Here is a 12,553-nt window from a genome sequence, read left to right on the forward strand (position 1 = left end):
AGAAGATAGAACTGGTGGGAAGAAGAGGATAGAACTGGTGGGACGGAGAAGATAGGACTGGTGGGACGGAGAGGATAGAACTGGTGGGACATTGAGGATAAAACTAGTGGGAAGAAGAGGATAGGACTGGTGGAACGGAGAATATAGAACTGGTGGGACGGAGAGGATAGTACTGGTAGGACGAAGAAGATAGAACTGGTTGGACATTGAGTATAGAATTGGTGGGACGGAGAGGATAGAACTGGTAGGACATTGAGGATAGAATTGGTGGGAAGAAGAGGATTCTTGTGAGTGTAAGCATGAAGTAGGTTTTGTTTGTATGTTATTATGTGTAGATCTTTATCTAGATTACTAGTATTGAGAATAGAATGACATTATTATAAATAAACTTTCTTTTTTACTTTCATTCGTTTCTCAATCAAAGTTTGAAGTTACAATAATTTAATTTCATTCATTTTTAATAAAACATCTTAATTCTACATTTTTGTTTTTCTTCATTAAAAACTTAAACATTTTTATTTCGTTCATTTACATAGTAAACTTTAATTTTTTAAATTTCATTCATTTTCACGGAACACTTGCAATTTCTTTAATCATAAGTTTTCAAGCAAAATATCCAGTCCCTTAACTTTATTTATTCTTGGACAAAACTAAGTTTTTTTTAACGTATAGACCAAAAAGAGAGTGTTTAGCATCTCAATTTAAACCGTACAGAAAGAGTTATCTAGCGCTGGTTGATCTGTAAAGAAAGCTTGAATTGTAAAAAAAGAGTTATCTGGCACCTAAGGTTGAACTGTCAAGAAAGAGTTATCTGGCACCTAAGGTTGAACTGTAAAGAAAGACTTATCTGGCACCTAAGCTTGAACTGTAAAGAAAGAGTTATCTGGCACCTTAGGTTGAATTGTAAAGAAAGAGTTATCTGGCACCTAAGGTTGAACTGTAGAGAAAGAGTTATCTGGCACCTAAGGTTGAACTGTAAAGAAAGAGTTATTTAGCACCTAAGCTTGAACTGTACAGAAAGAGTTATCTGGCACCTAAGCTTGAACTGTAAAGAAAGAGTTATCTGGCACCTAAGCTTGAAATGGTAAGAAAGAGTTATCCGGCACCTAAGCTTGAACTATAAAGAAATAGTTATCTGGCACCTAAGCTTGAAATGTAAAGAAAGAGTTATCCGGCACCTAAGCTTGAACTATAAAGAAAGAGTTATCTGTCACTTTAGCTTGAACTATAAAGAAAAAGTTATCTGGCACCTAAACTTGAACTGTAAAGAAAGAGTTATCTGGCACCTCTGGTTTAACCGTAAAGAAAGAGTTATTTAGCATCTAAGGTTTAACCGTAAGAAAGAGTTATTTAGCTTCTATGGTGTAACTGTAAAGAAAGAGTTATTTAGTTTCTAAGGTTTAACCGTAAAGAAAGAGTTATCTGGCACCTAAGGCTGAACTGTCAAGAAAGAGTTATCTGGCACCTTCTTATGAATTGTAAAGAAAGAGTTATCTTGCACTAAAGGTTTAACCCTAAAGAAGAGTTATTTAGCATCTAAGGTTTAATCGTAAGAAATAGTTATTTAGCTTCTTAATCTTAGGTGTAACCATAAAGAAAGAGTTATTTAGTTTCTAAAGTTGTACTGTAAAGAAATAGTTATCTGGCACCTAAGGTTGAACTGTCAAGAAATAGTTATCTGGCAGCTAAGGTTGAGCTGTGAAGAAAGAGTTATCTGGCACCTAAGGTTTAGCTGTAAAGGAAGAGGTATCTAGCTTCTAAGGTTTAACCGTAAAGAAAGAATTATCTAGCTTCTATGGTTTAACTGTAAAGAAAGAGTTATTTAGCTTATAAGTTTTAACCGTAAAGAAAGAGTTATCTAGCTTCTAAGGTTTAACCGTAAAGAAAGAGTTATTTGATTCTAAGGTTTAACCGTAAAGAAAGAGTTATTTAGCTTCTAAGATTGAACCGTAAAGAAAGTTATTTAGCGCCTAAGCTTTGAACTGTAAAGAAAGAGTTATCTCGCGCCTAAGCTTTGAACTGGAAAAAAAGAGTTATCTCGTGCCTAAGCTTTGAATTATAAAGATAGAGTTATCTAGCGCCAAAGCTTTGAATTATAAAGAAAGAGTTATCTAGCGCCTAAGCTTTGAATTGTAAAGATAGAGTTATCTAGCGTCTACGACTGAACCGTAAAGAAAGATATAATAACCATCTGGGTTTAACCGTAAAAAAGAGTTATCTATACTGGAAGCAGTACGCTGAGTTGCAGTACACTTCATTTGAACTTTGAAGTATGCTTTGTTTGTTTATTTTTGGTTTTTCATGTGTTTATAACTAAACTATCTGGACATCTATGGGTCAGTAGGGATTCTATATTCCTATACAGTATGTTGCGGTCAATCCTTTGCCTTACTTTAGTAGTTGGCGCCCAGGTAGTTTTTGTTTAAGAGTTTTTTCATATTATTTTTTTTCTATTGTTTAGATTTTCGGAAAAAACGCGTGTCATAAACTCAAGTTTCAAACCAAACCTTTGCAGCCTGACCTTTTGTTTTTGAATCTCGGGACAAACATTTAACTCCATCTTTTATTATATCGATTAATCTATTTCCACTTCAATATACCGTGAGGGCCATACCCTGCAGGAGTAACTTTAACTGGGGGATCAAGCATTGATCTTCAAATTGAAAAGTGCCTACATTAAATATCGAGATCAAGAGTTCAAGATTATGAATATTCTGCACACAAATGTTCCGATCTCTGATGTAGTAGACCGTTGATGGTATGAATACATGAATTATGTTACATCGAATAGTTTAAGTTTAAAATATCAAAGATTTTCATCAGCAGCTTGGAAAGATAAAGGGATAAGAAAACTGAGGTTTGTAGTCTCAGATATGAACCTTGAATTATAAGTTGAATTTCAAAAGCAAATTGAAAAAATTAATTTTGAAAAGAAAAATATAACTTAAAATCTAATTTTTTAGCCTTGTCTTTTTTAACAAAAAAAATCAGCCAATTTGGTCCAGCCGTTTGGCCAGTCATAGCTAACACATAAAATATATACCAGCGAAGAGCTTTATTATATAGTTACTAGCTAATGTGCCCAGTGTTGCCCGTGGAATTTTCAAAAAATCTAATTTTGAAAAAAATTGGAATTTTTTAGTTTATGTTACCCCCAGGGTACTCATTGGTTTCCTCAAAAAATGTCAGCCAATTTGGTCCGTCCGTTTGGCCAGCTGTAGCTAATTAAAAAATCTACTTATGGGTTACCTCAAAAAATTCAGCCAATTTTGTCCAGCCTTTGGCAAGCTATAGCTAATTTATAAATATATATATTTATAGATTTATTAAATAGATTATTCATTATTTATTTTTTTTTGTTATTTTGTTATTTCTATTTCGTAAGATCCCAAAATAACTGTTTACTGTTTAGGCAAGTGTATGGGATGGATATGGATCTGCAGTAGGATATGGTTATGGACAGGTCAATAAAGGATATGGATATGGGCAGGTCAATAATGGATATGTTGGGGTTGGATATGGATATGGGGGAACTGGTGGTTATGGATACAATAAAGGGTATGGACATGGAGGGGCTACTGGATATGGATACAGTAAAGGCTATGGAGGATCTGTTGGATATGGAAAGTGAGGATACAACACTGGAGGCTATGGATACAACAAAGGCGGCTAGTAAGTATCTCAACATTTAGTTTTTATGGATTTAATTATTATTGATTCTTGGTTATATTCTAGTCGGAAGAGACGTGATGTGTCTGGTACGAATATTAGTGGTTACACAACTAAACCTAAAGTGTTCAGACCAACCTATGGATATAAGGCCGGATACAAGAGCGGATATCAAGGCAGATATAGTGGCGGATATCAAGGCAAATATGGAGGCGGATATGTACCTTCTGTATCTATCAGTCCGTATGAACAGGTTTATAATCAGTACTCTTTACATAAAGATTCTCTACCTAACGGACCTATTCATGGGACTAAGAGAGAGTTAGAGTATCGTAATATACTCCAATCCTATAATAAGTACTCTGTTCATAAAGAATCTCTACCTAAGGGACCTATTCATGGGACTAAGAAAGAGTTCGAGTACCGTAATATACTCCAATCCTATAATCCTGGTCAATCTTCTACTCCTGCTCCATATATTACACAGACAGTGGACTACAAGCCTCCAGTGGACTATTCAGTTTACTACAAATCTCCAATGGTCTATCCGGTAGACTACACGCCTCCAATGGACTATCCAGAAGACTACAAACCTCCAATGGACTATCCGGTAGACTACAAGCCTCCAATGGACTATCCAGTAGACTACAAGCCTCCAATGGACTATCCAGTAGACTACAAACCTCACATGGATTATCCAGTAGACTACAAACCTCCAATGGACTATCCGGTAGACTACAAACCTCCAATGGATTATCCGGTAGACTATAAACCTCCAATGAACTATCCAGTAGACTACAAACCTCCAATGGACTATCCAGTCGACTACAAACCTTCAATGGACTATTCCGTAGACTACAGACTTTCAATGGACTATCCAGTAGACTACAAGCCTCAAATGAACTATCCAGTAGACTACAAACCTCCAATGGACTATGAAGTGAACAACAAACCTTCAATGGATTATTCCGTAGATTACAGACCTCCAATGGACTATCCAGTAGACTACAAACCTCCTATGGACTATCCAGTAGACTACAAACCTCCAATGGACTATCCAGTAGACTACAAGCCTCCAATGGACTATCCAGTAGACTACAAACCTCCAATTGACTATCCGGTAGACCACAAGCCTTCAATGGACTATCCAGTAGACTATAAACCTAAAATGGAGTATCCAGTGGACTACAAGCCTCCCATGGACTATGCAGACTATGATCCTCCAATGGACTATTCAGTAGACTACAAACCTTCAATGGACTACTCTGAATATGATTACACAAATTATCCTGTTAACAACCCAAAGCATTCCAATGACTACAAACAACATCCCAAGGTTTACCAACAACACCCAGAAGTTAATAAACAAAAATCAGAGGTTTATCAACAACATCCTGAGGTGTATCAACAACATCCTGAGGTGTATCAAGAACATCCCAAGGTTTATCAACAACATCCCAAGGTTTATCAACAACATCCCAAGGTTTATCAACAACATCCCTAGGTTTATCAACAACTTCCAGAGGTTTATCAACATCCTGAGATTTATCAACATCCTGAGATTTATCAACATCCAGAGGTTTATCAATAACATCTCGGCCACAACAAACCATAATTTACAGTAAAGTGTCCCATAAAAAAGCTGGTAAATCATATAAATGCTTGATTTTATTTTGCATTATTACATTAAATGTATTTATGAACTTAAATAAATATAGTTTGTTTGAAGAGAATATACTTATTTTAAATAGCTAATTGTGATAATTTGAAAACGAATTTTATCTTTTTTGCTAATTTTTTTAACCGAAACTTGTATCTTTTCTCAGTTGTTTCATTTATCTATTATACTTTGCAAATCGACACCGCTAACAATCTGATCTAAAGTAAACTTAATTAGCCTGAACTCAGTCTCTATCTAGCTGAACCCTGTATATTCAAAGAACCCTGTTATCCAGATCTAAAGGACACCTATTCTCTCTCTGAACCCTGTATAATCTCTGACCCCTGATATCCTGATCTAAATGAAACCTAGTCTCTCTCTGAACCCTGTATAATCTCTGACCCCTGATATCCTGATCTAAATGAAACCTAGTCTCTCTCTGAACCCTGTATATTCTCTGACCCCTGATATCCTGATCTAAATGCATGAAACCTAGTCTCTCTCTGAACCCTGTATATTATCTGAACCCTGATATCTTGATGTAAATGAAACCTAGTCTCTCTTTGAACCCTGTATATTCTCTGAACCCTGATATCCTGATCTAAATGAAACCTAGTCTCTCTCTGAACCCTGTATATTCTCTGAACCCTATATCCTGATCTAAATACATGAAACCTAGTCTCTCTCTGAACCCTGTATATTCTCTGAACCCTGATATCCTGATCCTAAGGAAACTCCACCACATTCCTAGCATTCCCTTCATGTCTGAGTAAACATTAAAAACAAACAATGGATCCCACTGTCCCCCCCCCCCGTGACAGATTAAACTAACATTTACGCTTCCTGCCTGACGCACCATAGGCGCAGATATTGCTTATAATCATTGTGCAAATAATATTCAAAGACTGATTTTTTTACAATCTCTGTATCTCAGGTCTTTTTCGTGAAATTTTGAATTCAACCGTTAGCATCAAGCTTAAACTATATTAGGATAAAAGCCATAATATAATGAGACAAACTCTTAACTGTAAGAATAACAGTTATGTTTACATTAATGTATTTACATAAACAAAGGATATGAGTTTTTGCCAAAAACTCGAATTTTCTAATCCTTTTATCTATTGCAACCTGATGGTATAAATCTTTGAAATTTCAAGCATTTAGTTTATTTGATCCAAAAAAATCAAAGTTTGAAGTATAAAAGGGTTTAGGAATTAGAAAGAACTCAGTTCCATTCTTGAAACGATAACTTTTTTGTGCTTTTAAATTTACCAGAGATTAAAAAAATTTTGCTTAGATTTACAAAATTTTATGATTATTGTTAAAGATTAATACTTTTTCAATTAGGCTGACAAACAAATACCGCAAATTATTTCAAAATTCAAAGTTTAAATTTTAAAGTTGTCTCTCATCTGCCCTTGCAAAATAACGCTATTGTTCCAATAGATATATCTATAACATTAAACGGGAAAAATTTGAATAGATATACCGCACACTCTGTGTTTTCTTGAAAATATGGTTCCCTGCATGGCAGTTTTTTGTGTCTTTCTTGACCAAATATTTTCATATACCGTTAAATAAGTATATTAGGTTTTGTAGAATAGAATAAACCACTTTATTGTTATATTTCATGAGTTTTTGGTCGTCATTACAGGGAGTGTTCTCGAAAAATTAAAGGGGGTAAAGGCTTACGGCGAAAAATGAGCTCTTTTGATCGCTACTAATCTTACTTCTATCGGTTGTGTCTATAAGGAGAAAATTGTTAAAAACGACTCATACCGAAGAACGCTTATTTTTTGCCGTAAGCCTATACCCCCTTTCATTTTTCGAGAACACGTCCTTTAAAGTCTCATCCTTTTGTGGGTATCCCTGTATATTCAAGATATCTGTATATTGTGTGCAATGTGCATTGTATGCAGTTTAGGATTATAATCTTTGTAACAATGTCACGATCATGAAGAAGATTAAGCTTATTTAACCATCAGCCTCAAACAAATAAGTAATGTTAATTCTAGACTCTTAAATATCATCAACTTTAATATAAGTATTTTATCAAAAGTACCCGGCGTTGCCAGCGCGCATTGTGCGGTTGCCCATTGAATAATTGTGTGTACATCTCAGACTTATTTTTCTCACTCGAAGGAAAAAAAGGAAATGAGTCTTTGCCACAACTTTGGATTTATCAACTCCTTTATAAATGTCTTAACGGTCTAATGAGGGATAAGCCACCTATTCTATGTTACCCAATATCCATTAGAAACAAATGTAACATTTTCTATTTGTTTCAACCCTCTAAATGGTTCAGTTTGGTATATGGGTGACTGGCCGGCGTTTAATGTAATTTTAAGAATCGTCCAACTTCGCAGAAGACGACCTTCTGCGTCGAAACGGTTAAACCAAGGTATATGCCCCCCAATCTATGATACTAAGGGAGAAGTTGTAAGATTTTTCACTGTTTTTGTTACATCTTTCTAAATGTTTCGGTTTAAGAGTTTATGAGCATAACATAAAGTAAAGTTATACAAAGTTACAACAAAAAGTATAAAATCTTTTTATAGAATATAATAAATATAATAAATGATGACAAATTAGCTAAGAAGCGCTGAAATTTTGTCTACACTTTAGCAAAATTTATTACTTCGGTCACACAAAACCATTAAGATTAAAAAAGCTTGTTAAAGGGGGTAATTTTCTTTTTTATATTGATCCTAACATTCTCAAAATTCCCATGTTTTTAATTGTTAAATTTTCTCAAAATTTCAATATCAACACGTACCATCTTATTGTCATCCCACACAACTCTAAGATTGGCTTTTTTAAATAAAATTCCTCTAAAGAATTCCTTCAACCTAAAAGTTATAATTTTGTGTCTAGTCATACGTTGAATTTTCCTATTTCATCCAAGGACCGCCTCATATTTTGTTAAAAGCATTTCCAAGTATTTCAATTCCATTATCTAATTATGTTTTTATCTGAACTCTTGAACCGGCCCCTTTCACGGACACATACACTTTATTAACATTTTCATAAACACAAGGACATATACACTTTATTAACATTTTCATGAACACAAGGACATATACACTTTATTAACATTTTCATGAACACAAGGACATATACACTTTATTAACATTTTCATGAACACAAGGACATATACACTTTATTAACATTTTCATGAACACAAGGACATATACACTTTATTAACATTTTCATGAACACAAGGACATATACACTTTATTAACATTTTCATGAACACAAGGACATATACACTTTATTAACATTTTCATGAACACAAGGACATATACACTTTATTAACATTTTCATGAACACAAGGACATATACACTTTATTAACATTTTCATGAACACAAGGACATATACACTTTATTAACATTTTCATGAACACAAGGACATATACACTTTATTAACATTTTCATGAACACAAGGACATATACACTTTATTAACATTTTCATGAACACAAGGACATATACACTTTATTAACATTTTCATGAACACAAGGACATATACACTTTATTAACATTTTCATGAACACAAGGACATATACACTTTATTAACATTTTCATGAACACAAGGACATATACACTTTATTAACATTTTCATGAACACAAGGACATATACACTTTATTAACTTTTTCATGAACACAAGGACATATACACTTTATTAACATTTTCATGAACACAAGGACATATACACTTTATTAACTGTTTTCATAAACACAAGGACATATACACTTTATTAACTGTTTTCATAAACACAAGGACATATACACTTTATTAACTGTTTTCATAAACACAAGGACATATACACTTTATGAACTGTTTTCATAAACACAAGGACATATACACTTTCTGAACTGTTTCTTGACCACAAGGACATATACACTTTATTAACTGTTTTCATAAACACAAGGACATATGCACTGTCTGAACTATTTTTATAAACACAAGGACATATACACTTTATTAACTGTTTTCATAAACACAAGGACATATACACTTTCTGAACTATTTTCATAAACGCAAGGATATATACACTTTCTGAACTATTTTCATAAACACAATGATATTATGATTAATACAGTGCACAAGTACACATTTTCTCTTTATTCATGCAGAGATTCTGAACTGCGTTCATGATTTCAAGTACACAACTTTTTTTAACTTTAAGAACTGCAAAAGTACTATGTGTGTGTTACTTTTAAGATTAAAAGTAACAGATCCTTTTCGTGTTTACTTTTTGTACTGATTTCATGGATTTAAATTACCATGGAATAAACAATTTGGTCCTTATCAAAGTAAGCTGTCACTTTCGACCCCAAATTGACCAATTAATCAAACATTTTTGGTAATGTTTGCTCTCGGCATATGTGATTATAGTTCAAAAGTAAATTAAGTCAACTCTGTAAATCGATGTAATGCAAAGATAATATAATATTACATCATCCTTAATGTATTATGGTTGTTGGATTATAGACCAAAACACGGTTGAATTCAGATTTAAGAATGAATATTTAGTTTAACGTTTAATTAAGCATTGTTAAACACAAAACTAGTTCTGACTCTTCTAAAAACAGTCTTGATTTTCTGAGAACAGTTTTGCATAACAGTTTTACAGGAATGTGAGTAAAAAGAGACACGAAACCTCTTCTTTGGTCCCCAGTGTGTCAGACCAATTAGTATCTGGAGTTTATATCTTGAACCTGAGAAGGAGTAAGAACTCCGTATCAGATTCTATCCCAGGGAATTCTCCATCTCAGTTCTCCAGGCTCCAGGATAACAGCTGTCCCAAAATATTCCTTATTATTATTATTTTCATTGTCATAATCATTATAATTATTATTTTTATTATTATTATTAATAATAACAATAATTTCATTATCATTATTGTAATTGCTATTAACACTTTTATTATTTTCGTTATTAATCAATACAATACTAATAATCTTAGAATTTATTTATTTATTTATTTATTATTAGACATAGTTTTAGGCAACCCTATATTTGTCAGATGAAGGATGTATGATGAGAAAACTGATAAAAATGATTTGCGGATTTATGCTGCGGATATAATGAAGGAAATTGTCAAAAAAGTGAGCTCCTAAGTAATATTGGACACCCTGAATATGTGGATGGAAAAAATTGATCTCCATAGTTTCTAAATTCTACAGATAGCAAAGGGAAAGAGGATCTGCTGCAGAGAAACTAAACATTTAACAAACATGAGTCCTACGATGCAAAGTGAAGGAAAGGTACTTTTTAACAGGGTGTTGCCCGATTCACAGCGGTATTATATATATTCTAACATATATATATCATATTTATATTTTATTTTCAGAGGTTTATTTAGGGGGGCTATGGGGGCTCAGCTTTGATTTTCAGGGGGGTTTCTGCTCCCAACGGGGGCTGAGCCCCCCCCCCCCTGTTAAGAAGCGACCAATTAGCGCAGCCCCCCTTTCCACTATAGCTATTGGACGGAGCAATGACTAAGCACCCAACCCCCAGCCCTCTGTTTGTTGTTTAATGTTTGTGGATGTTATTATTATGTTCGTTTTATGATATTTTTAACTTTAAATTTCGTACGTTTTTTTTAATTATCGGAGAACATTTTTGCCACAGTGATATATGTACATTTGTTATACTTTAAAGCATTAAAATGTCAAAATTCTTTCAGATAATTCATTGTGGTACTTAATTTTCAGAAAATAGCCCCTAATTTAAGTTAGTTTTAGCAATCGGAGGGGGGGGGGGGCACATTTTTAAGTCCCCCCCTGGACTAAATCCTGAATACGCCTCTGGATATTTTCACAATTCAAACTTAAACTAATATTTAAAGTATACTGTTGTGAATGGGGTACAGTCCTCTGAAAAAGACATACCACTTGAAATTACTTTCACATTCCATTTAAATTGATCCAACTGCTCCAATGTTTTACGGGTAAATAAATTACAATTTTTATCGACAGAAAATTTTTTCGCAGATTCATGAACACAAGATCTTATACACTTTCTGAACTGTTTTCATGAACACAAGATCATGTACCCTGTCTGAACTATTTCTTGAACACAAGATCTTATACACTTTCTGAACTGTGTTTTTGAACACAAGATCATATACACTTTATGAACTGTGTTTATGAACACAAGGTCATATACACTTTCCGAACTGTTTTAATGAACACAAAATCATATACACTTTCTAAACTGTGTTTATGAACACAAGATCATATACACTTTCTAAACTGTGTTTATGAACACAAGATCTTATACACTTTCTGAACTGTTTTCATGAACACAAGATCATATACCCTGTCTGAACTGTTTCTTGAACACAAGATCTTATACACTTTCTGAACTGTTTTCATGAACACAAGATCATATGCACTTTCTAAACTGTTTTAATGAACACAAAATCTTATACATTTTCTGAACTGTTTGTTGAACACAAGAACATATACACTTTCTGAACTGTTTGTTGAACACAAGAACATATACACTTTCTGAACTGTTTTAATGAACACAAAATCTTATACATTTTCTGAACTGTTTCTTGAACATAAAAGCATATACACTTTCTGAACTGTTTTCATGAACATAAGATCATATAACTTTCTAAACTGCTTTATGAACACAAGGACATATACAATGTTTGAACCGTTTTCATGTATGCACAAGGGCATACATACATCGAAAGAATTCATCAAACGTCAAATTCTTATATTTTGCCAAACAAAACTGAGCGCACATAGATTCTTTTAAATCTTGATTTTGAAAAAAAAAACGCCCTCTAAATTTTAAGTAAGAGATCAGAATGATTTGGTGTTTAACAAAAAAAGTTTAGAGAAAAGTTTTTCTAGACCTTTATTTTTAAACAGTTATACTTTCTAACAAATGGACAAACTATACAGAGAGGAACTAATCATTTGCCACAAACTTCAATGTTCTATAATCTTTACATCTTTGCAACCTGATAGTGTAAACATTGCATATTTTAAACATTGACAATCTTCTCTATACCAAATTCCTTGTTTGAAATATCACCACGAGTGCAACATCAGGTGGCAAAGATATAAGGATTTTGAGATGAGGAATTATTTCAGTTATTCTCTCTCAGTATTTAGCTGTAGATGTAGTTTATATATATATATATATTGTCTATGTAGTTCATGTAAGTATGTAACTGATTTGGATTAAATCAGATACATAA

The 12,553-nt window shown here is 33.3% G+C and overlaps 1 protein-coding gene across 1 annotated transcript; it reads left to right on the forward strand.

The window, feature by feature from the left end:
* The first annotated feature begins 2,366 nt into the window (after window positions 1–2,366).
* On the forward strand, window positions 2,367–5,397 carry LOC111699137 (repetitive proline-rich cell wall protein 2). The gene is made up of 4 exons (XM_023469718.1): window positions 2,367–2,411; window positions 3,413–3,539; window positions 3,633–3,651; window positions 3,736–5,397. Exons 1-4 carry the CDS (start codon window positions 2,367–2,369, stop codon window positions 5,171–5,173), a joined length of 1,629 nt encoding a protein of 542 aa, XP_023325486.1. The 3' UTR covers window positions 5,174–5,397.
* The last annotated feature ends 7,156 nt before the right edge of the window (window positions 5,398–12,553 follow it).

Source organism: Eurytemora carolleeae, unplaced genomic scaffold (assembly GCF_000591075.1).
Source record: "Eurytemora carolleeae unplaced genomic scaffold, Eaff_2.0 scaffold37, whole genome shotgun sequence".
NCBI lineage: Eukaryota > Metazoa > Arthropoda > Copepoda > Calanoida > Temoridae > Eurytemora > Eurytemora carolleeae.